This window comes from Danio rerio, chromosome 5 (assembly GCF_049306965.1).
Source record: "Danio rerio strain Tuebingen ecotype United States chromosome 5, GRCz12tu, whole genome shotgun sequence".
Taxonomy (NCBI): Eukaryota; Metazoa; Chordata; class Actinopteri; order Cypriniformes; family Danionidae; genus Danio; species Danio rerio.
In genome coordinates, this window is record NC_133180.1 from 60,654,084 (window position 1) to 60,680,931 (window position 26,848).

Genomic DNA, 26,848 nt, shown 5'->3' on the forward strand with positions numbered 1-26,848 from the left:
TAAATCGCAATCTCATCATTAAAAAATATGACATCTGACGACAAAAAGGACAGTGTTTCAAAAGCGACAAAGAACCACAAATAGAGGTTGTCAAGTTTTCCTGCTATATTAAAAAGGTTAGACAAATATTTTGCATATTGCATACATATTTGACAGAAATAATTATACAGAAACATTTTGTTTTATGTCTTAGATGATAGACTTTTATTTTGTCATTTCTTTATGAGAACAAACATAAATAGACTTTATGATTACTTATATTTGTTCAAACTGACATTGTGTATACTACAATAAGTAACAGTGAATGGACAATTTAATTATCATTGGATTTCTTTTTCTCTGGTATTTTTGAGTGTCCTTTCTGGGCAAATCCTGACCACATTTTTTCTTTTTACATGAATTTCCATATTTAAATGGGGTATGATAGACAATTTTAACTAAATATTATTTAAATATTTTGATTAACAGGCAAGAGTGTTGAGGACTGTGACACATGTTATCCAGGTTTTACACTCACAGGGGGTGTTTGTGAGTCACCATGCATCACAGGAGAGTATGCTAAGTCTGAGGTAAAATTCAGTTATAGTGTAATCTAACCAGCTACAACATTTTTTATGATTTTTGTCATCTGATAGCTGTTATGATCTCTTTACAGGAGCAGGACTATAACTGTGAGTCATGTGATGAGTCCTGTTTGGAATGTAAAGGTCCTGGTCCTCATAACTGCACTATTTGTCCAGCACAGTTCATCCTGGCCTCAGAGGGGCGCTGTCTGCCCTGCTGCACCAACACAGAATTGGAAGACGCAGCTACAGTTCAGCAAGAATGCTGTAACTGTACAGAGAACAGAGGTATTTGGACTTAAAAAGTGACATTTCTTCTTTAAAATGTTACTTGTACTAAAGGATTAGGCACCAATTAAAAATACTGTTTACATATACTTATTGAAAGAAAGTGAAGCTGTTACTATGAAATGTGGAAAACCAAGCTCGCAGCAATCACAATTAGTTGTGTATAAGAATGCCAGACACGCGTCACTCAGCACCTTTTCTAGCTAAAGAAGCCAAACTACAGCAACCACTGTGGCAAAGGAACATAGCATTTACCTGCAAAACCTAGTTTCAAAACTAAATTTATGTAACAATAAACAAGTCAATGATGTCAGAATGACAAGTTCTCTTTTACAAATTACTAGTCATGTTATCAGTATAACAGGTACTCTGGAGTGGGCTTTTGAGAACAGGTAGTTTTGAGAACTTCAATTCTGATCTGAGATTGTAGCAAAGCAACTGACAAAAACTGGAATTTTCCAGTTGGATTTTTTTTTTATTAGAATTTTTAATTTGAGGGTGAATTGTTTCTTTAAGTGAAGTTTCACAAACTAATTTGAGAGGAGCATGCGATATAATTGACTGCTGCTGGCCACTCATCTACGCACATTAGCTAGTCAATCAGATTGATCCAAACCCACTATAAGTAGCCTAGTTGGAACTATGTCTCAACTTCGTTTTCAGAAGAAACCCCCATCCACCCCTTCTCCTCCTTTACCACGGGGAGCTCTCGAGAACCACCTGATCTTGTACTCCCCTCACAAGCTCTATGGACCAGGCGGGAGCCCTGGGCTCAACTATTTCCAAGCTCAGGGCTCTCTCCCTGGACAGCATGCCAAACCTGCTAACTTGCTAACAGTTGTCAAACAATATCTAAGTGTGAACTCTTGAATAGTAAAATAGTTAAATGCTATGTGTAGGTTGCATTCAACTAGGCCAAATTTGGGTAAAATACGGACAAATCCAACTGTTGTGTTAAAATGTTTGTTTCAAGAGTTCACACTTAGATAAGGGAACGAAGATAAGGAAAAAATATCTAGCTAGGCTACTTATAGTGAGTTAGGATAGATCTGATTGGCTAACTAATGAGTGTAGATAGGTGGCCAGCTGCAGTCAATTATATCGCGTGCTCGTCTCGAAATTAGTTTCAAAACTTCACTTCAAGAGTTCACACTTAGATATTGCTTGACAACTGTAAGCAGGTTTGGCATGCTGTCCCGGGAGAGAACCCTGAGCTCAGAAATAGTTGAGCCCAGGGCTCCCGCCAGGTCCATAGAGCATGTGAGGGGAGTACGAGATCAGGTGGTTCTCGAGAGCTCCCCAAATGCATGAAGCTCGGGACAGCAGCCGTGTATTCGAAGAAACTCCCAAAAAGGCTTAAAATGCTATATCCGGCTGCTGGATATAGTTTTTTGAAAAAGAAAAGGTAAAGGGGCTCCTTTGGAGCAAAGGGTGAAACAGGTTCCTGCGGGAACCCGAGCAGAGTTGGCGTGGGCTGTGAATACTCCTGCGGGGGAGTAGAGACTCGGGGAGACCCCTGCGGGGGTCAGAGCCATGGGGTGGGCGGGAATCCTGCTGGAGTCATTATAAGGGAAGGGGAAGGAAGGACTCCGGCTGGAGAGGGGGGTGAAGGGGGGCAGGGGGGGCGGGGACTCTGACGGAGTAATTTTCTCGAGGAACACTCCTTGCAGAGAAAGAGCTGGGAGGTGGCAGCACTATATATAATTATATATTTATATGAAACATATAGATATATAAATATATAATGGGGTAATCTAAGGCCTTTGGGGGGGGGGGGGGGGGGGGGGCTGGTTACTGACTTTTGCTAGAGACGAAGCTCTTGGCTCTCCTGCGGGAGAGAGAGCTGTATGTGCTATCTCCAGCTGGAGTCGGGAAAAGGAATGGTCGGTGAAGCCCCAGCTGGAGGGTGAAATGGCAGTTGGGTGCTCGGGATTAACTCCACGGGAGTTAGAGCGTGAGGGTGACAGCACTATATATAAATATATATTTATATGCGTGGGTGCATATATATATATACAGGGGGGCCTGGGCAGGGAGAGAACTAGATAACTAGAGTTAGGTGAGTGAAAAGGGGGAGAAGGCTGAGTGCAAATCAGCTGGAAGGAAGAAAGGAAGCTAGATGGCTGGGTCGTGCCCGCGCCCTTGGGAGACTGGTTAGTTCCTCTGCCCTCGGGAAGCTGGTATGGTTGGGTCGTATTCTCTCCCTGGACTAGGCACATGCCCTTGGCCGCTTGGATTACTGCGTCTGCTGGTGAGGGTCCTCTGAGCTTCCCTGAGATGACTGTGGCTGAGTCAGATATAAGATTTGAAGGCGTTGGGAGACCACCTACCTAGTGTTTGTAGGTGTTGTTGCGATAACCCTTTGTGTGCTGCTGTGGTGGCGACTCCAATTCTGTATGAGTGACTGCATTATGAATCTGATGGAAGCCTGAAAAGTCCTATGACTTTAGGGTGTTTTTGGAACCAAAACATGTTACTGGGTGGTGTGCATCATCTATGAAAAGAGGGCTAGGGGACTTGCGCTTAGTGTTTCCTATAGTGTATGAAGCTAGGAGTATTTGGAACGGGATTGTGGAGAAGGGAATATTGAATATGAAGATGCAATGTCCTTTTCTGGATTGATCTGTTTACTTTGCTTGATGAGGAAGGAAATTGTTTCCTCGTCAGTCAAGGTCAGATCTGTGATGGTGGGTGGACAGTGGGATCGAAATTTGGTGTCACTGTAAATTCAGAACATCTGAGAAATCCGAAAAAGACGAGAATATACATTGCATCTAGAGTGTGGTCTATATGAAAGGATAGGTAGCCTTTTCTGATTGTGCTATGCATTTGGAGAGTATGTTGTGTGTGTGGTGGGTGGTCCGTGTACGTTTTGTTCATTTGGTTTCCATTTTTAAACGGAATAAAGGAAATGGAGAAAACGGCCATTTTTCCGTTTTTCTTTTGCTCACGAGAAAACGAAAAAACAAGATTTTGGCTGGATTTTCGTTTTTTGGTTTAGGGTAGGAAAACAGATAAACGACTTTAAAATTCATTTTACACATGTAGGCGGTGCTGAAACGCCCACTTTCCTCTAATTGGTCAACCAAATCTGCGCTCGTGACGTCGCCCTCAAAATAAAAGCCTTACACGCAGGCTTTTAATTATTATTATTTAATTATATATTAACTAAGTTTACATATTCTATCATTTGAACCACACACAGTTAGCAGGCTTACATTCATTGCGTATGTATAAATTAAATAAACACGTAAAGCAGTATTCTAAGACATTTGTCATTAAAATAAGGTCATAGTTCACTGCCAAGCTTCTTGCTGCTGTGCACCTGATGCAGAGCAAAGATAGCCATTTCCGAGCAGCACCTGGTTTGCATGATTGTTTCAGAGCAAGGGCTTTATAATAATAATAATAATAATAATAATAATAATAATAATAATAATAATAATAATTATTATTATTATTATTATTATTATTATTATTATTATTATTATTATCAGTTACTAGTTTTTTTATTGTTTGGTGTTTTTTTTTTTCTTTTTAATAGTTGTTAGCAGAACCAGAATAAGAACACTTTGGGCCCTGCTATAAAAACAAAGGGTACCATTTGTTTTCATTTATTTCTTCCTATTTTAATTATATATTGTAATTATTTATTTGATAATTAATACTATTTTATTGCAACGCCAAAGTAGGCCTGTCTTATTATTTTTTTGTAATTTGCTGTTATTGTAGGCTAGATGGCAGGCCTTGCGAAATATTTTAAATAACATTTACTCATAACCTTACTAATTCGAGAGCCGAACCTAAAAAAGTTTAAGTGCAATAAGCCTGTACAATAAAGTGAGTTGCAATGCATATTTCTAGCGCATTTTTTCACTCAACAGTTATTAAAGGAATAATGACAAAAAAATTTAATTAACTAATTAAACACATTATAGTTGATAATAAAATTGCACATTATTTTGACAATAAATAAGGCACCCAGTATGTCTAACGTATGTCTCTTTTATGGCAACACTACTGAATTAGAGGACACAATCTCAAACAAAACTTGATGCTTATTTACATTATCTAAAGTCATTTCTTAGGAGGTAGGATCTGTTGTTGTAAAGCTTATATATTTTCGTTTTACTATGCACTTTAATTTTCTTTAATTTGTAATATTGTGCCTCACTGGTAAAATAACCAGCCTTTGTATTTAAAATATTTGTAAATTGTCCATTCAGTTTGAGGCAAGCTAAACAACCTGTTTTGCTTATTAAATGCATGATTGAAATCCTTAGTTTTCACGGAGAAACAAATCATCCATCCACACAGTTTTGTATAGGACCTGTTTGAACAAAAATATACACTTCATCATAGCCTATAGGAAAATATATCTGTTTGGAACCAATTTTGTTTTGTATAATTAAAATTATTAAAAATACAATAAAAATAAAAAGGAAGAATAACATTTAAGCTGAAACGCTTCAAAATAAGATGCACAATACATGCAGCGCCAAAACACAAACTGTTTTGTTTGTTTAATAAAATAATAATATGAAATTAAAGTGAAATATTTATAGTTCCTATCCTGTATTATAATTGTATTTACTCTATATGACAAAATCATCCGTTGCGCCGGTCAGTTTCACCTTTAACCAAGTGATTTGAATGTGCCAGAACAGCCTTTACAGACTCTTCTATAAATGAGAATATTCACAGATTACCTCGGAATAAGAACTCGATCTGTGAAGGATGCAGAACACAGAAACTCGTTGAGAATGGAGATGCATGTTAGATGTTTTATATCCCTTTAGATATTGTAAATAGCCTAAGTTTTTATTGAGATTGTGTCTTTTCTTTGACACACGCGCTGAACAGCTCCGAAAAGGCGCCTTTATTTAGCCTGTAGCCTAAACAATAGTTTAGATGTTATAACATATAATGTTCCATTAGGCTACTTTAAATGTATAATGTTTTTTAATATTTATGGATTATATAAAATATATAGCTAGTTTATATAAATGCGCTTTGATCATTCAAGGATCATAATGCGTTGCATATTCTTCTTATTCTTCATTAGGCTTGATCCATAAATTGTGTATTTTATAAACTGATCGTTTATAAGGACTAAGTTATTAATAAATGTAATTCCTCAAATGGAAAAGCCTTGATTAAAGAAATAAAGAGAACTCAATTCGGCATATGCATATAGTGCTCTTATTTCTGCGCGCATCGCGCGCTTTACCGAATGACCTTTTTTATTATTTTATGCAATAGTAAATGCATCTGGCAGCACCGAAAAGAACAAATGTCAAGTTATAGCGCAGCGCACAGACAGCTAGCTCGTCTCTTAGTCTGAACCAGGGGTTTTCAAAATATTCATCCACATCCACCCATCCCATTGTATTTTATTTAGGATAAACCACTTATTTAAAATATTTCACATGCCATGGCAAGGCCTATATAAATAAATATATATATATATATATATATATATATATATATATATATAAATAAATAAATAAATATATATATATATATATATATATATATATATATATATATATATATATATATATATATATATATATATATATATATATATATATAATGCCACAATAATAACAGCAACAAATAACAAATAACAAAAAAAAAAAAAAAAAAGACAGGCTTTGGTGTTGCAATAAAATCTTAAAGAGAGTTTTCACGGGTTGCCTGCGTACTCTCCAATACACCACTGAATTAAAGTGTCATAATATTTAATAAATTTAATAATTATAATTAAGATAAACACCTGACCTCAATTTAATAAACACTTTAATTGCCATAGTTTGTTGATTTGAAGTTTAAAGTTTAAGTTAAATCATTTAAGTTAAACATAAATTATTTAAAAACTTAAAAAGACTTAAATTTAGTTATTTAAGACATTTTAGTTCATAAGTTTACATACATTGCACATTGCATTTAGTAGGCCTATTCTGGTCTAAATAAGCTTTTTGCATCTTAGGTGTTTACACACACAAATTAAGCAGTTTATACGTACATTTAATGTTACTTTGAAATTACTTTTGATGCAATAAATAATCCTGAATTGTTGAAAGTGTTAACATATTCTTGAAATGTAGTTATTTTATAACTATGAATTTTATTACTAAACAAAGTGAATCATTATGAATTTGCCAAGAAATAATCCACTTTACCACTGTAAAGCAATGCCCCACACTCTCTAGAACGGTAGAACCTGGACTATATGGAAATATATGTACACTATATATACCAGCACACTCTGCCACACCTGTGGCTATGTCCCTGCTACAATAATTACAACAACAAAAACAACAACAACAACAAAAAAATAATAACAAAAAATTATAATAATAATAAGACAGGCCTAATTTGACGTTGTAATAAAAAGTATTAATTATCAAATAAATATTTACAATAGGCTAAAGGTATATATTAAATTAAAATAGGAAAAAATCAAATGGAAACAAATGGTAGCCTACCATTTATTATAGGCCCATGCATGGTCCAATGTGTTCTTACAACCATTAAATAACTAAGTAAATAATAATAATAATAATAATAATAGGCCTAATAATAATAATAATAAATTATTATTTTATACAGAGTGGGCTATTATTTAGGCCTACAATAGCTCTGAAACAATCATGTAAACCAGGTGCTTTGCTCTGCATCAGGTGCACAGCACCAAGAAGCTTGGCAGTGAACTATGACCTTATTTTAATGACAAATGTCTAAGAATACTGCTGATTTATGTGTTTATTTAATTTATACATGCACAGTGAATGTAAGCCTGCTAACTGTGTGTGGTTCAAATGATAGAATATGTAAACTTAGTTAATATATAATTAAATAATAATAATTAAAAGCCTGCGTGTAAGGCTTTTATTTTGAGGAAGACGTCACGAGCGCAGATTTGGTTGACCAATTAGAGGAAAGTGGGCGTTTCAGCACCGCCTACATGTGTAAAATGAATTTTAAAGTCGTTTATCCGTTTTCCTACCCTAAATCAAAAAACGAAAATCCAGCCAAAATCTCGTTTTTTCATTTTCTTGTGAGCAAAAGAAAAACGAAAAAACGGCCGTTTTCTCCATTTCCTTTATTCCGTTTAAAAATAGAAAACAAATGAACAAAACGTACACGGACTGTGGGCAATCTGGTACATGGGGGGGTAATTCTGAATGCCTTTAATAAGGCTGGTTTGTGAATTAGCAATAGAATCACAAATGGAGCCGTACATGAGTGTGTGGAAGAATTTAATTCCACTTAAATAGCTCTTGATGGAGTTGTCTTGAATGTTTTTGCAAGTATGGGATGCATAGACTGATATATATACTGATATAGGCGGGGAAAACAGAAATGAGGATGTGTTGAGCAGTGAGAAACTGATGAGGTGTTCTGGGGTAACTTAAAATGTATAAATGAATGTTGATGCAAATTGTGTATGCTGTGGTTATGGGATTATCATCTTAAAAGGAGAGATGGGGTCAGCTGCGGCTCTGCTTCTGATACCAGTTTCTGAAAATAGAGCAAAAAGAGAGTCAGCAATTTCCTATGCAACTAGGAACATGTACAACAGTTAAAATGGATTTTTTTTTTCTGAATTCAGAATGTAACAATGAAGAGCCCCCTTAATCAGGATAATGATAACGCCCTTTATTAGTGCAGTGAACGGCAACTTCGTTGTAACAGTGCATGAGAATATTGGAGGCCGACTATTATTATATTTTATATTATTTATAAATTATATATTAATTTCTCCACGACATTGCCCGTTAGCGCGCGTCGGCGGCCCTGATAATATCCCCTACGGAGGGGGCGGCATCTGTGTAAAAAGGATATACTGAGGATGAAATTGGATAGCTAATAGATGAATGGCTTCTATTCCAGCACTTAAGGAAGGAAAGCATAAGCAGGTCGCATGCTTTAAGCGCCACCTTATGGTTACAAACCTTTATGAATTTCTTTCTTCTGTTAAACCAGGGGTCACCAAACATGGTACCCCACGAGGCTCTCTTGTGTTGCTCACAGGCCTGTTCTAAAAATAGCTCACCATAGCGCCACTTACTAGTAAGCTTTCTCTAATATAGAATTAATAATTTAAAAATGTAATATTTGCAAAGATATATAAAAATAGTGTTGCACATTGATATATTAATTACAGGGTATTTCCTACCCTGTTAAATCATTGTTGGTGACTTTGTGAGAATCGTTAACATGATCAGTGTCTTCACATGGATGAATGTTATTAATTATTACCAAAAACTTAAATTATAATTAAAAGTAAATTGAGCAACTTGTTATTTGAGAAGGGTTTATCAAACTGGTAGCCCTCCACTTTAATTGGTACCCAAGAAGTAGCTCTCAGTTTTATAGAGGTTGGTGACTCCCGTGTTAAACGCTAAAGACAACATTTTAAAGAAAGCTGAAAACCTGTAACCATTGACTTCCACAGGAAAGAATAAATAATATGGAAGTCAATGCGGCTGTCCGTAGTGCCCAGCCACAATTCATGACACTTTATATTTTGTCGCGCCGCGGAGCACTATTTGTACATTGATTAGTTTATTTTTGATAACGTATGAATGCGTGTGTCTGGTGTGCATTAGTCTACTATCCCTTCTTAAGCGCACCGCGTCACCGTGCCGTCGGCGCCTCTGGTGCACGACGCCCTTCAGGCAGAGTTTGTTACGGCCAAGATCGGATTTAGATAATTTCTCTTCTACTCCGGAGATTGATGGTGCGAGATGAAGTAGGTGAGTGACGAAAAGGCATCCCTGCGGGATAATGCGCATGTGTGTTTGATGTTTTAAGATGGAGAGCAGTTTGTGCTTAGCGTGATCTTTTCTTCTAGAATATAAAGGGGGACTAATTGTCGATTTATTCAAGTAGCCTATTGATGCTTGGAATTCTGTCACTCCAAATTGATGCTTAAGAATTGTATAGAGTGCTTAAGCCGGAGGTTCTTCCCTGATGAGAATGCAAATATTAGAAAACCGGTCATTATTTAGCTAGAGGATATTAGGGAGAGAGAAACGGGAAACTTGTAGATCAATTACATGCAAACGCCGTAGTTATTGGCGAGAATCCAGCGGATCGTTTAAGGCATAAATGTGTGGGCTACTTCTGCATCCGAATGTTAAACGGACTACGAAATATAATTGTGACCTCTGATTAATGCCAGAAATCGGGTAACGGGTGTAATGTTGATTGCAACCGAGCTTTGCATCCATCTAGATTAGAGAGATTGCTTGGTTTATAACGTGATAGTTTAAAGCATCTTCACTAGGCAGAATCATGCTGTTAATGCTGAAAAAAGGCAGAATTATGAGGAGATGAAAGAGCCGTTATTAGACGTTTTTAGAAACGTTCTAATGCCCATTTCAGTAGGGCTGGTATGAATGTGCTTAACAGGGAATTGCTCTGTGATTTCTGGTTCAGCGTTGGTGGACGGCTAGTGAGGTTATGGGAAGGGAGCGCCGAGATCGGCTGTGATCCAGTAGGTGAAACCTGGAATGAGAAATTCAGAAAATTAGGTCAGTTTGCAAACGTAATTCAGTAAAAGCTTAAACGTGACAAAAGTCGACAAGTAATTTCTGTTTTCACTAGACTTAGCACTTGGCTGATGGTGTATGCGTCGCCGCAGTAGCTGCAAGTGTGTAAAAATGAGAGGGGAAAAAGCAGGGATACGCAAGGTAGAGGGGCGGGGTACGTAGCTCGTAGGTGGTTAGGATTGCTGGAAGAGGAGGACTGGAGTTTGAGCTGGAATCGGGAGCTGCAGGCTGGAAGAGGTGAGGTGGAAGTCCCAAGATTTGCTTAATTGTCCGGGAGATTAGTTTTATTTGTGTTTAGAATTAATGATTGCTGCAATATATCCAAATCCAATATTGTTTTTAATCCTTTCCTTGATGCCCCAGGGAGGCGGAGTGATTGCGGGTATATTATCTGTTGGGGATAGGGGGTGTGGCAGGAGCGTGTTATGTCCTGGGGGGGGTGGTGAAGACGTGGATTCGTAAGATTTTTGGGTTTAATGCAGCGGCTTTGAATTGTGGTCCCGGCGTCTAGGAGTTTGGAGGAGTTCAGTGACAGTCGTTGTTGGATATGAGTGACGCATGATGATGCTGGAGAAGGTACGTAGCGGAGCTGGGGATTGCATTGTGATCTGGCTGGAGTGGATAGGCCTACGGCCTCTTATTGGAGCCTCGGTCTCGAGCTGACTTTCATTCTGGGCTGGGTGTTGTTAAGACGGGGCTGGTGTTTCAGGGAGCGCGGAGCTTTCTTTCTTGTCTGTAGCTGCGCTGATGCTGTTGTGATCTCCGCTGCCGTCGCTGTTGTTGTTTTTGTCATTTTTGTAGTTGCTGATGACGGTAGTAATGGTGGTGTGGTATTGTAGTTGAAGAATAATGGGAGATGTGGAGGATCCGGTTTGTCCGTGAGTAACTTTTGGAGGAGCTAGTGCGGATCTGTTGTTAGCTTCTTCGGAAAACGAAGATAGGGGAGTAATATCTAGCTAGGCTACTTATAGTGAGTTAGGATAGATCTGATTGGCTAACTAATGAGTGTAGATAGGTGGCCAGCTGCAGTCAATTATATCACGTGCTCCTCTCGAAATTTGTTTAAAAACTTCACTTAAAAAGGAATTACCAAATGGAACCAATTAATACCAAATGAGTTTTGTCCATATATTAGCCAAATTGATGTAGAAACAACTCAGCATTTAAATACTAATATATGTATCAACTCTTTGGTTGTATTAGGCATCAAAAAATTTATATTTTTGTCTCTTTTGCAGGTGAATGTGTCCTCAGCACTAATTTTGCCTTTCGTAACCATGAAGAAGAAGACTACACAGGAAACCTTCCACTATTCATCACCACCTCCATCCTGCTGGTCTTTGTATTGATTGCTGTAATCATGCTCATAAAGCGTTCCCTTTCAAAGCGGGCCTTGCCTGATACCCCTGTCCCACGTGGGTATGAAAAATTGGGCCATGATGGTGGCCGAGACAGTTTCTATAGAGGCACATCATCGGCCACCTCAGCTTACAGTGGTCAAGCTAGCTCTAGTTCTGGACATTTCCGTGAGTCAAAGCTGGTGGACCTCGGTGATCAGAAGGGCAGTAGAGATGATGACGATGAAGATGATGAAGATGAGGATATTGTCTACATGGGGCAGGACGGCACTGTTTATCGCAAGTTCAAATATGGGCAACTAGGAGATGAACAGGAGGACGAGTTAGAATATGATGATGAGAGCTACAATTACAGATAACATCTTCAGCCATTTAAACACAAAATGATCCTGCAGGGTTACTGACAGTTAAGAATGCACTTAAGAATCCAAAAAAAATATTATATACAGTAATTTAAAAATATCTGGAGTGTTCAGTAATGTTCTGAAATAAATGTGAATGGTAGCGAACTGTATATGATGATTAGATAGATAGATAGATAGATAGATAGATAGATAGATAGATAGATAGATAGATAGATAGATAGATAGATAGATAGATAGATAGATAGATAGATAGATAGATAGATAGATAGATAGATGGTCTTAGCTGTACATATTTTGGACTTCTTTCATTCATTTTATTTTATGAAGACAGCTGAGCGTTGTTGTATTTTGTCATTGATGTTCTGTTTACCTGTGTGAGTGAATTTTTGGAATGTGTGCATTATGTTAGCAATCATTTTAGGTAATGTCAGTTATTTATCTCCATAGTAATAGAAGTACAGATGAGCTATCTTTGGCTTCCCATAATTGTGTTGTGAAAGTGTGTCAACTATAAATTAATAAAAAAATTAAATAAAAGATTAATTTTAAAAAATGGCATTCAGTATTCATATTGCAAATAAATATTTTTTATCAACTACCCCTTGATTTCCTTTTAAAATAAATAAATTATTATTTATTATAAAATAATAGCAGAAGCAGGGGAAATATTTATATTTGTATTTGAAAGAAATTTCCTTTTTGACTTAGTCCCTTTATTAATCTGGGGTCGCCACAGTGGGATGAACCATCAATTTATCCAGCATACGTTTTATGCATCGGATGCCCTTCCCGCTGCAACTAATTAATGGAAAACACCCACATACTCTCATGTACTCACACTACGGACATTTTAGCTCACCCAATTCTCATATACAGCATGTCGTTGGACTTGTTGGGAAACCCGGAGCACCTGGAGGAAACCCACTTAAACATGGGGACAGCATGCAAACTCAGAAATGCCAACTGACTCAGCTAAGGTTCTAATCAGCTACCTTCTACCCTCTGCACCACTGTGCTGTCTTATAAGCAAACTTATTAGAAACTTCGGTAACACTTTATATTAACTACACACTATAAATAATTTATTAAGCATTAGCAAATAGTGAATTCATTATCTGTTAAGCATTAACTCTACATTAATAAACATTAGTAAGCAGTTTATAACTGCAGCTACAAATGCTCCATTCTTGACTTATAAGCACCTATATAATGTGGTTAATAATTGTATTTTCATACTCTGTTAAAGGGCCATAAAACCCCCTCGTTTCAGCAGTGTGTTTTCACACCTCTACTTTGGAAAAAGTCAGAAAAGTGGGCGTGTCCAGCTCTGTTTAGGGGGGAGTGTCGGAGGAAGAAAAGAGGCTTGGTGTGGGAGTGTCTATTTGGGCGCGCTGAATTTCAGAGTCAAAACACACACCCACAGCAGACAATGTGACTGTGTTTACATGGACATCTGTAGTCGAATTATTTGCCAAATTATTAAATGGTGGACTTTAACTGCAGTTTGGCTCTTTCATTCAGGGAATTCATTCATGTCCCTCCCGACAAACGTGATATTTGATTCGAGGCGGTGCTCCAAGCGTTTATTTTTGATGCAATGTTTGATACCGCACGGCGAATGAGAGAAAAAAAAAACTCAGCATTTCCCGGAAACTTACATGCACACGGCAGGTAGCGTCAGAAAGCCGCGTGTGTTATTCCGGTCACAAAATTCAACACGAGGTTATAGTTTGGTTGTAACTGTTAGTGCTAACTTGTTTACACTCAATAGTTTGTTGGATACGAATAAAATACGAACTGAATAAACAAAGAGCACTGGTCGCTCACTTACCAAATCTGTAGAGACAGGACAATCACCAGCAACTAGAGCCGCGTCTTTATTTAGAGGAGACTACAAGCGAATCCCGGATCTCAGCGTTAGCAGATCAGAACAGCTCTCAGCTAAACAATAATCCTCCTTAGACACGTAAGTTATTGTTGTCGCGTGTCGCGTACACTGTTAATCCACGCGTGAGTCTGCGCTCTCACAGAGAGAAAATGAAAACAAAACTTAACTGCAGCAAACTATAAAAGCAACACTTCACACTTGTTTTGCCAACACAATGTGGCGTCTTTGCCATCTACACTCTGACAGTAATGAATATTAATGAAGTTGCACAATAGAGCGCGCTGATTGGTTTAAACCAAGCCTTACTCATGCATTAATGCAACACACTGTAAGATGTAATAAGACTCACTCTGGCACAGACGCCCAGTCTGCACGCTGGAATACAACGCTATTATGTCATGGCCGTGACGCAGCTTCAAAAATTCGTTTCAAACAGGAAGTACGAATTTGCTTGAAATAACGCAAAAACAACCAATTTACACTTTTTAGTGAAATATAGGTGTCCTAATAGTGTTTTTAGCAGTGTGGGACACATATACGACTGTCAACAGCTCAAAAAATGTGTTTTGGTGTTTCGTGACCCTTTAATGATTTATTTTTCATTACTAAATTAAGTATCGAATTATTTACAAACCGTTTGTTATTGTGAGTAGTTGAGGGTTTTCAAGACCATTCAGAATGAGTTAGTAAATGATTAATAATCTATTGAAATCAACATTTATATGTCTTATTATTCAGGCATATACTAATAGTTAACTAATATGTTAGTAAATGCTTCATTAACTCAACTTCATGCAGTTTTGTGACCTAATCTAAAGTGAGGACTATTCATGCTTTATAAATGTCTTAGAAATGACTATTAAAGGCTCAGTATCAAATGAACGATAATCTGTGCAATCTTTCTAAAAAAGTAAAATTACTGTAAAGTTTAAACATTGCAAAATAACAGGAGAGTCAAAATATGACATCCAACTGGATAAAACAACAACAATATAATACTTTAACATTATAATAAGATGTAATGTTTAAACTCTACAGTGATTCTATTTTAGATAAGGTTGCAAATATCTATTTTTCATTTGAAGTACAGTTTCATTTGTGTATCTTTAAATAAAGAGAAAAGAATAATGTATTTTTTTCCTGTTTAGAATTTAACTGAGCCTTTATTTGTCATTTATAATGGGTTTATAAAGCATGAATAGTCCTCACTTTAGATTTGGTCACAACACTGCATGAAGTTGAGTTAATAAAGCATGTATTAAAATATATAGTAACCATTAATATATGCCTGATTAATAAGACATATAAATGTTGATTTCAATAGTTTATTAATCATTTACTAACTTATTCTGAATGATCCTTAAAACCCTTAACTACTCTTAAATACAAACAGTTTGTAAATAATTCGATACTTAATTTAGTAATGAAAAATAAATCATTAACTAAGTATGAAAATACAATCATTAAACACATTATATGGGTGCTTATAAGTCAAGAATGGAGCATTTGTAGCTGCAGTTATAAACTGCTTGCTAACACTTATTAATGTAGAGTTAATGCTTAACAGATAATGAGTTCACTATTTGTTAATGCTTAATAAATTATTTATAGTGTGTAGTTATTATAAAGTGTTACCGAAACTTCTAAGTTTTAGGGTAAAAAAAAAAAAAAAAAGTTGCTGAGGAAATAATTTTCTTAGGTTTAGGTTAGCTGAATAGGCCTTGTTTATAAAGTGTGTACACTCAGATTTGATTGTGTGTGCATGCTTAAATTTATGACAACATTAATATTTATAAAAAAAAAAAATATGGAAAAGGGGTACTTACCACCACATCAAGGTCTGAGCTGGTATACACATTTTTTCTTGTGGCATAGTTATAGTCCTGAAGCAAATTTAACATTTCATAAAAGCAGAGTGTATGTACCAAATGCATCATAAACAACAAAGATGTAGTGTGAGAGATTAAGGAAGACACAATTTTAATAAATGCATATTTATTAACAAAAGAATAAACGAGGGTTACTAAAATTACTAGATGTACAATAAATGGACTGCATAGGCATGAATCATGAAGGTGATTAAGTTGAGGATTGTGATTAATAACTTCAAGCTAGAGCCTGATAAGGTGAACTTTATTCTAAAATAACAAACAACTAAGGAAGTTTTTTGTTAACAATTAATATCAATAAACATCTAATTAATTAGATCTTTTTTTACTGAAACACACAATACCAAGGTCTTTGATAGAGGTTTGGAAAGTGGTATGTTTACGTTTATGCAGTGGTTGGAAGAAGCTGGATCTTCATGCAGGTCTTAATGCAAGGAACAAGCAGACTTAGCACTAGAGCTTTGAGAAGAAGAAAGCTTAAGATTCTGGAGTACCCAAAACTGGAGATTTCTAATGATGGTGGTTCTGGTGTTGGGGACCAGTGTTGTGCAAGTTACTTCCAAACTGTAATACATTACAGATTACTTATTACTGTTATTTAAATGTAATCCCTTACCTTACAATATTACTGTCTCAGAATTGTAATATGTTACATTACTCTTATATTACTTTTTAGTTACTTTCACCAAAATTACTACAGAATTAGAACTTAACATTATAAAACTCTATAATGTTCTATAATGAGCATTTTACATTCAGTAGAAAGTGATGTGATGTAGCAGAATGACTGTGACCTCTCCAGGCTACTAACAATATAGTATATAATTGGCAATGTGATGGCTCAAGACAATCCAAGAAAGGATGACAGCCAGAATTAAAAATGATCTGTTAAAAGTATGGTAGAGGTAAAGTGATTATCTGGCAATATCTGTGAATGGCTTTCTATATTCATATTAAACACAACAGGCCGATATGTAAACTCCAATGCCATGACAAAATGCAGATTTTGTTTCTTTTCTTATTGTTGCCATTATTGTATTTACTTTACATTCATGTGGTTTACAACACAAAACCGTCCAGCACAAAGTGAGCATGATAAACAGTTTTCTTAGTATAATGTTTGTGCACCGATTTCCTGTTTGTGGACAAAACTGCTTGCGAGCTCTCACATACGCTGCTCGCGCACAAATTCTCACAATATCTCAAATAAGCACTGCTCACGCACAAGTTTTCTTGCGTGCTCTCAGTACACTGCTCTCTCAGTGAGATTATATGCAAACTTACAATTTGTGTCTTGTGTTCCCTCTTCCTTTCAAGCTTTTTGATATGAATTATATTAGTACACTATTTTTTTAACAATAACCAAAATACTAAAATAGACTTATAATTTTTAATCTAATAAACCATAACATTGTTGGCTGTATATTATATGATGAGATATTTCAAATAAAAAAAGCATTTAGACAAAAATAAAAACTAACGCAAGCAGAAATGTAACTAATAGAAAAACTTGATAAGGTATTATAGCCTACTGTACTATTCACTTTTCAAATAAATCTCATTATCAATCACATTTTTTTATGGCATCTAAAATAAAGTGAACTAGTGTCTGTTGTCTTCCACATTGTTGATGAGATTGTGGAGGACATTTTCCCTGCCATCATCTTCATTTTGAAAAGAAGCTGTTCCACAGGGCCCCTGAACACACATATTGTCATTAAGTACTGTAATTACTTTGTTGTGGTAATACTATAGTTGCTATGGTAACACAAGAAGTGTAATATAAACAAATGATCCAGTGCTGTAGTTTTTTTACAATATGGGGTAGATTGTACTACAATTCACCACACTTTACTGTAGTAAAACTACACTTTATATTTAATTTTATGAGTTCACTATTCTTAATACGACAGTATGCTTAAGCATTCATTGTAAATACTATAGCCTAAAACATAGGCAGTATACCTTACACTCAAAAACACTAGTATTTATTATAGAATTTATCTTAACCTGTAAGTAAATAGTGTAGCAATATATAAACCATATAAACATTCTTGGGATAACAATTAAATAGGAGGATCTCTGGAGAGCAACAGAACGAAAGGAAGAGGAAACACATGGCATAGATTGTGAGTCTGCATCATCTGACGGAGCGAGAGCAGGTCGTTAGCACGTGAGCAGCCCAGCCAGTGTTGAGTGAACGCGAGGAGTTTTGTCCACAGAGGAAACCGGCACGTTCACTCGCTCGTATTAAATGAATGAGCTTACGACATTTGTCAGTGAAATAACGCCATATGCACTTACGTCCGTCTCGCGAATGCACTGGCTTATGCCATTTTCATCTATTTGCCGCTTTCTGCTGTGCGTACTGCGAACCGGGCTGAGCCAATATCGCCGGACCTTGAGCTCAGAAGCTGAAATCATTCCGCGTTCAAAGTAAAAAGGTCCCATAGCCAGAGGGAGATTAATGACAGCACGCGCATATATTCTCTAGCCACGAACAGGAAATAGAACTGCGGTATTTTTCAATTGTTAATGTCTTGCGGGTGAAAAGTGTGTTGTAACGCACGTGTTACTGAACATGTACCGAGTAAAATATTACTGAAAATGTATTGGAATGCCTTACACTACTGCGTTACAGGAAAATGTAATACATTACTGTAATACATTACTTTTGTAACGCATTACTCCCAACACTGTTGTGGACATGCCAACGTCTCTATCCTTAAAGGTAGAGTTCTTGAAAATCTGGGGCATGCACCTGGAGGTGGTAGTTCTAAAGCATTGGTTTCAAACACCTTGAAAAAAAGCACTGTGAATCAAACGACCATGAAAATCTTTGCTGGAACATGCACTTAAGTTCTAAAGTCTGATTGGATGATCCTGTGAGTTGGTCACTGGAAGTTGACATCCATAGGGTGACCGGCGTTTGCATAGTCATGGTCCACAGTTAAACTGTTTTTATATTTATCCTTTTATATTTTAGTCCTGCATAATTCACTTTCCAAATGACTTCTAGTTTGTCCAAGGCATTGTTTTGAATACATAAAGTATTCACATACAAACATTTATAAGCATACAGTTTCATACAGTAGAGTATTTTAAACAGTTCATATTATATATGCATAATTATTTAAATCTAAATATGAAGTAAAATATTCTATTTTGTGTCCCCTTTGTGAAGTATTGAAATCCATGTGTCTCTCTGTGTCTGAGATTATGTAGATTAGATCAAGATGCCATTTTGCAAGTTCTGGGATCTTAAAGGGCCATGAAACCCTCCGTTTCAGCAGGGTGTTTTCACACCTCTACTTTGGAAATAGTCAGAAAGGTGGGCGTGTCCAGCTTTGTTTAGGGGGGAGTGTCGGAGGAAGTAAAGAGGCATGGTGTGGGAGTGTCTATTTGGCCGCACTGACTTTCCGAGTCAAAACACACACCCACACAGGGGACAAAGTGACGGTGTTTACATGGACATCTGTAGTCGAATTATTTGCCAAAATATTAAATGGTGGACTTTAACTGCAGTTTGGCTCTTTCATTCAGGGAATTCATTCATGTCCCTCCTTTCGACAAACGAAATATTTGATTCGAGAAGCTGCTCTAAGCGTGTATTTTTCATGCAATGTCTGATACCGCACGGCGAATGAGAGAAAAAAAAACTCAGCATTTCCCGGAAACTTAGATGCACTGGGCAGGTAGCATCAGAAAGCCACGTGTGTTATTCTGGTCACTAAATGCGGCGAAAATCCTACACGAGGTTAAAATTTGGTTGTGGTGCTAACATGTTTGTACTCGGTGCAATAGTTAACTTAGTTCGATACGAACAAACTGAATAAACAAAGAGCACTGGTCGCTCACTTAACAAATCTGTAGAGACAGGACAATCACCAGCAACTAGAGCTGCGTTTTTATTACGAGGAGACTAAAGCGAATCCGGACCTCAGCGTTTGCAGATGAGAACAGCTCTCAGGTAAACAATGTTCCTCCTTAGACATGCAAGTTATTGTTGTCGAGCGTCGCGTACACTGTAATCCACGCGTGACTCCAGCTGAGCTCTAGCAACAACCCTCTCACAGAAAGAAAATGAAAACAAAACTTAACGGCAGCAAACTATAAAAGCAACACTTCACGCTTGTTTTGACAAAACGTGGCGTCTCTGCCGTCTAAACACTATGACAGTAATGAATATTAATGAAGTTGCACAATAAAGCGCGCTGATTGGTTTGAACCAAGCCTTACTTATGCATTAATGCATCACACTGTAAGACGTAATAAGACACACTCTGGCTCAGACGCTGGAAAACACTATTATGTCATGACAGTGACGCAGCTTCAAAAATTCTGTCAGGAATGGGACTGGAAGGACACAAATGCAGGTTCAAATTAAAGATTTTAATGAACAGCAAAGACTGTAGTCAGGGCCACAAAATAACAGCCAAAAAATAACACAAAAATCCAAAAAGATCAAATAAATAGTCTTTAGGACCTCCTCCGTTACCGGGTTTGAAAAGAGAAAAATAAAAATTTCCGAGGGTCAAAAAACAGAGTCTCTCGGCCAGTGGCGCGCTGCACACAAGGAGAAAAAACAACAAAAAGGCCGGGGTTAAGACAGCAAAAATATAATGAGAAAAGAATGTCCTTACAAACTCCTCCGGTAGAGGGCGCACTATGGCCCGGCTGTTTTAGATGTGACCGACGAGAGCGAGCGAGGGAGAGGGGAAGTCGGACGGCAGGTGATGTCGGAGAACTCAGTGCGGAGGGGATGACGGTGCCTGAGAACAGAGGGATATGAGCCAAAATGGAACACACACAAGAAGGACAGAGCGCTAGAAGTAAGATGACGGCCAGGCGAGACACAACTGGAAGGGATAACACCAACCAACACGACAGGACTGGAGAGACAACTCGGAAGACTGTTACACGGACTGACACACAACGATCTGACACAGGATGACACACGAGAGGGAACTAAATAGGGGAAGGAGCATAACTGAATCCAGGTGAGATTAATTAAATCATGATAATAGTAAAAAGGTAACAAGGGGGAGGGAGGAATATTACGTTGAGCACAAGGTGACAGACCAAAACAAAACATCCACGCGTGCTAATGACATGACAACATAAACAAAGGCGGCGTGATCAAACCAGGGGTGTGACAGTACCCCCCCCCCTACGGGCGCCACCAGGCGCTGCAGGGAGAGGCTTACCTCGTCGCCGATGGAAATCCTCGACCAGCGCCTGATCAAGTATGTCCCGGGCTGGGACCCAACTCCTCTCCTCTGGACCATAGCCCTCCCAGTCCACTAGATACTGGAAACCCCTGCCCCTGGGTCTAACATCAAGCAACCTTCGTACTGTGTAGGCTGGTAAGCCGTCCACTAGTTGGGGGGGAGGGGGGGAAGGGGCAGAAGGGACAAGGGGGGAATACATCACAGGTTTAACCCTAGATACATGAAAAATAGGGTGTACCCGACCAAGCTTGGGGGGAAGCTTGAGCCTTACCACCACCGGACTCAAGACTTTAGTGATTTGATATGGACCAATGAACCTGGGGGCCAGCTTGCGTGAAGGCACCCTGAGAGGCAGGTCCTTGGTGGAGAGCCATACTCTTTGACCACAAATGTAATGAGGGGCAGGAGTCCGGTGTTGGTCGGCCGCTGCTTTGGTTCGTCTGCCAACTCGGACCAAGGCCTCCCTAGCTTTCCTCCAGGTGCGTCGACACCGCCGAACGAAAGCTAGGGCAGACGGAACGGCAGCTTCAGGTTCCTGTGAGGGAAACAAAGGGGGTTGGAATCCAATTGAACACTCAAATGGGGACAAACCTGTAGCTGACGACGGAAGAGAGTTGTGAGCGTACTCGACCCATGACAGTTGTTGGCACCAGGAGCTAGGATTGTGGGACGCCAGGCAGCGGAGAGTTCGTTCCAAATCCTGGTTGGCTCGTTCAGACTGCCCGTTGGTCTGAGGATGGAATCCTGATGACAGACTCGTAGAAGCCCCGATCTGTCGACAGAACTCCTTCCAAAAGCAGGAGACAAACTGGGGACCCCTGTCAGAAACCACATTAACCGGAAGACCATGAATCCGGAATACGTGATCAATCACCACTTGCGCAGTCTCCTTGGCTGAAGGAAGTTTGGGGAGGGGAATGAAATGGACTGATTTAGAGAAACGGTCCACCACCGTGAGAATGACGGTGTTTCCTTTAGATTCTGGGAGACCAGTGACAAAATCAAGGGCCACGTGTGACCATGGGCGGGACGGGATGGGTAGGGGGCGAAGCAGACCAACGGGAGGTGCATTAGAAGTCTTGTTCTGGGCACAAACAGAACAAGCCGCCACAAACTGCCTGACGTCCTTGGCCATGGATGGCCACCAGAATCGCTGGTGAATCAAAGCCAGCGATCTCCGCACTCCTGGGTGACAGGCTAGCCTGGACGAGTGTCCCCACTGGATGACCTCTGAGCGAAGTCTGGTTGGAACAAACAGACGGCCCGCTGGGACCCTCCCTGGAACTGAGATCTTTTGTATGGCCTTCTCCACCCGTCTCTCAATGTCCCAGGAGATAGACGCCACCACCATTTCTTTTGGTAAAATGGCATCAACCGATTTCTCCTTTCCTGGGACCTCAAAGAGACGGGAGAGGGCATCGGGCTTGACATTCTTGGTTCCAGGTCTGAATGATAGGGTAAATTTAAAGCGGTCAAAGAAGAGGGCCCAGCGAGCCTGTCGAGGGGTCAGCCTCCTGGCCGAACGGATATATTCGAGATTCTTGTGATCCGTCCAGACCAGGAAAGGTTGGGCTGCCCCTTCTAGCCAGTGACGCCACTCCCCCAGAGCCAGCCTGACTGCCAATAATTCTCGGTTCCCTACGTCATAATTCCGTTCCGAAGGGTTTAGGCGGTGGGAAAAGAAGGCACACGGATGTACTTTCCCGTCCAGGCAAGACCTCTGAGATAGAACTGCGCCTACCCCGACATCAGATGCATCCACCTCAACAATAAATTGTTGTTCAGGATCTGGAATGGACAAAACAGGAGCAGAGACAAAACGGGACTTCAATTCATCAAAGGCCTCCTGTGCATCACTATTCCACTTGAACCATACCTTGGGAGAGGTGAGTGCTGTTAAAGGTGCAGCAATCTGGCCAAAGTTCCTGATGAATCGCCGGTAAAAGTTTGCAAAGCCCAGGAACCGCTGCAGAGCTTTGCGAGAGTCAGGGGTTGGCCACTCGGCAACAGCCCTTATCTTACAGGGATCTGCCTGGATCTCTCCCGCTGAGATGATGAACCCCAGAAACGGAATTGACTGGGCATGGAAAACGCACTTCTCCGCCTTGACATAAAGTTGGTTCTCCAACAACCGTTGTAGCACCTGGCGTACGTGTTGAATATGTATCTGCAGGCACGGGGAAAAGATCAAAATATCATCGAGATACACAAAGACAAAACGATTAACCATGTCTCTCAACACATCATTAACCAGGGCCTGAAAGACAGCCGGGGCGTTGGTCAGACCGAACGGTAAGACCCGGTATTCAAAGTGTCCCGTAGGGGTGTTAAAGGCTGTCTTCCACTCATCCCCCTCACGTATGCGGACAAGATGGTAGGCATTCCTGAGGTCAAGTTTGGTGAAAACCTTGGCTCCCTGCAACAGCTCAAAAGCAGACGACATGAGAGGTAGGGGGTACCTGTTTTTAACGGTAATGTCGTTGAGCCCTCGATAATCAATGCATGGACGCAGGGAGCCATCCTTCTTCTTAACAAAGAAGAATCCAGCACCTGCAGGAGACGAGGAGGGTCGGATGAGACCGGTTTTAAGGGATTCATTAATGTACCTGTCCATAGCCTCTCTCTCTGGACCAGAAAGGGAAAACAAGTGTCCCTTAGGCGGAGAAGTGCCTGGGAGGAGCTCGATGGCACAATCGTATGGTCTGTGAGGAGGCAAGGAAGTGGCCCGGGACTTGTTAAACACCTGGCGCAGGCCGTGGTACTCCACCGGGACCCCAGTCAGATCAGCAGCCTCTGCCTGTAACACAGAGGACACAGAAACAGGAAAAGGGGCACTGCCCAGACAAGAAGACAAACAATACTGGCTCCAAGATAAAATGGCATTACCAGACCAATCAACATGAGGACCATGCTTTACTAACCACGGGTGCCCCAACACTATGGAGGCACTCGGGGAATCCAGAAGCAACAGAGTGGTCACCTCGTGATGATTGCCTGAAACAGTCAGGTTAATAGGAGGGGTAGAATGGGAAACAGTGGTTATAAGGGAGCCGTTGAGGGAGCGAGCAGGGATAGGATCAGGAAGAGGGATAGCAGGAATTCCCCACAAAGCAGCTAGGGAGGAGTCCATAAAATTTCCTTCAGCCCCCGAGTCAACCAGGGCTGAACAAGAATTAGAGGAATCACTGAAGTGTACAGAAACAGGAAGAAGAGTGCGGGAGGAAGAGTGTAGGAAAGGGGTAGTGCTCACCAGTATCCCCCTCTTCACTGGTGAGGCTTGACGTTTGAGTGGGCAGGCTACAGCAAAATGTCCAGGCTTCCCACAGTAAAGGCAGAGTCCCTGGACGAAGCGTTGCTGTCTCTGTAGTGGGGTAAGACGAAGACGCCCTACTTGCATGGGCTCCGGATCCATTGGAGCAGAACCAGATGCTTCTGCAGCCAAGACTGGACGGGAATCCTCCACTCTCCATGGGGGGCGAACCGTTAGACGCTGACGACGACGATGGAGACGTCCCTCAATCCGCAGGGCCATGTTAACTAGGTCATCAAGGTCCTGGGGAAGATCCTGTGTGGCCAGCTCGTCCTGAATGTCATCCTGTAACCCGGCGCGGAACATAGACCTGCACGCGCCCTCGTTCCAGTCACAGGAGGCCGCTAGAGTCTTGAAGGCGATGGCATATTCAGTAACGGATTGTCCTGCCTGGCGTAGGCGTGCCAGCTGGTCCGCTGCTTCCTGGCCCCGGACTGATCGGTCAAATAATCTCACCATTTCTTGGCGAAAGTCTTCAAACGAAGCACAGCAAGGGGCTCTAGTCTCCCACACTGACGTTCCCCAGTCGCGAGCTTTACCGGTGAGGAGGGTCAATACAAACGCCACTTTAGATTCCTCAGATGCATAAGTGCGTGGTTGTAAGGTGAAAACCACTGCACACTGAGACAAGAAGGCTCTACAGGAATTAGGGTCTCCGTTGTAGGGTGGAGGGTTGTTGCAACGGGGCTCCGGATCATGATGACGGAGAGGACCCCCCTGGGCTGCCTCATGCTGTAGGTCCTGGACGAGTGCAGTTAGCTCTGCCACTTGATTGGCCAGGAATTCCACCTCCCTGGTGGTGTTGGTTAATCTAGCCTCATGCTGGCCTAAGAGTGCACCTTGCTGGGTGACTGCAGTTCTGACCGTGTCTGAACCCGCTGCGTCCATTCTCTGGTCAGATCGTACTGTCAGGAATGGGACTGGAAGGACACAAATGCAGGTTCAAATTAAAGATTTTAATGAACAGCAAAGACTGTAGTCAGGGCCACAAAATAACAGCCAAAAAATAACACAAAAATCCAAAAAGATCAAATAAATAGTCTTTAGGACCTCCTCCGTTACCGGGTTTGAAAAGAGAAAAATAAAAATTTCCGAGGGTCAAAAAACAGAGTCTCTCGGCCAGTGGCGCGCTGCACACAAGGAGAAAAAACAACAAAAAGGCCGGGGTTAAGACAGCAAAAATATAATGAGAAAAGAATGTCCTTACAAACTCCTCCGGTAGAGGGCGCACTATGGCCCGGCTGTTTTAGATGTGACCGACGAGAGCGAGCGAGGGAGAGGGGAAGTCGGACGGCAGGTGATGTCGGAGAACTCAGTGCGGAGGGGATGACGGTGCCTGAGAACAGAGGGATATGAGCCAAAATGGAACACACACAAGAAGGACAGAGCGCTAGAAGTAAGATGACGGCCAGGCGAGACACAACTGGAAGGGATAACACCAACCAACACGACAGGACTGGAGAGACAACTCGGAAGACTGTTACACGGACTGACACACAACGATCTGACACAGGATGACACACGAGAGGGAACTAAATAGGGGAAGGAGCATAACTGAATCCAGGTGAGATTAATTAAATCATGATAATAGTAAAAAGGTAACAAGGGGGAGGGAGGAATATTACGTTGAGCACAAGGTGACAGACCAAAACAAAACATCCACGCGTGCTAATGACATGACAACATAAACAAAGGCGGCGTGATCAAACCAGGGGTGTGACAAAATTCGTTTCAAACCGGAAGTCTGAATTTGCTTGAAATAACGCAAAAACAACCAATTTACACTTTTTTGTAAAATATAGGTGTTTTAATAGTGTTTTTAGCAGTGTGGGACACATATACGACTGTCAACAGCTCAAAAAATGTGTTTTGGTGTTTCGTGACCCTTTAAAAGGCTATGAAACCCCCCTGTTTCAGCAGGGTGTTTTCACACCTTTAGTATAGATAAAGTCAGGAAAGTAAGTGTGTCTAGTTTAGTTTAGGTGAGAGTGTCGGGGGAGGGAAGAAGGAAGGATTTGAATAAAATGGGAGTTTCCATTTGAGCATGCGCTAATTTTCACTGAGGCAAAACAAACACACAGACGCAGAGGAGACAGTGACTATAGAATGTTTGATATACCACACATCAAATAAGAAAAAAAAAACTGTATTTCTTTTGTTTTTAACTTAGATGCACTGGGTAGGCAGCGTCAGAAAACCGTGTGTGTATAAACTATTCGGCGAAAATCCTACCTGATGGTAATAGTTTGATTGTGGTGTTTACATGTTTACACTCAGAGAGCAGCATTTACAGCAGATCTTTCAGCCCATAATATTGTAGTGATATTAACGCCCTGTAAACTTTGTAACTAAATCATTTTGACTGAGGTATGTCTTTAAGAACTGAAAGTGTA

General features: G+C 40.1%; 1 protein-coding gene across 1 annotated transcript in view; it reads left to right on the top strand.

Annotated features, from left to right (window-relative positions):
* Positions 1 to 12,690, top strand: part of pcsk5a (proprotein convertase subtilisin/kexin type 5a) — an 84,620-nt gene extending 71,930 nt beyond the window's left edge. Inside the window, exons 35-37 of the mRNA XM_021476634.3 lie at positions 469 to 569; positions 656 to 851; positions 11,653 to 12,690. Coding sequence (XP_021332309.1) covers positions 469 to 569; positions 656 to 851; positions 11,653 to 12,131 — 776 coding nt within the window. The 3' untranslated portion in view covers positions 12,132 to 12,690. The remainder of the gene's footprint in view (positions 1 to 468; positions 570 to 655; positions 852 to 11,652) is intronic.
* The last annotated feature ends 14,158 nt before the right edge of the window (positions 12,691 to 26,848 follow it).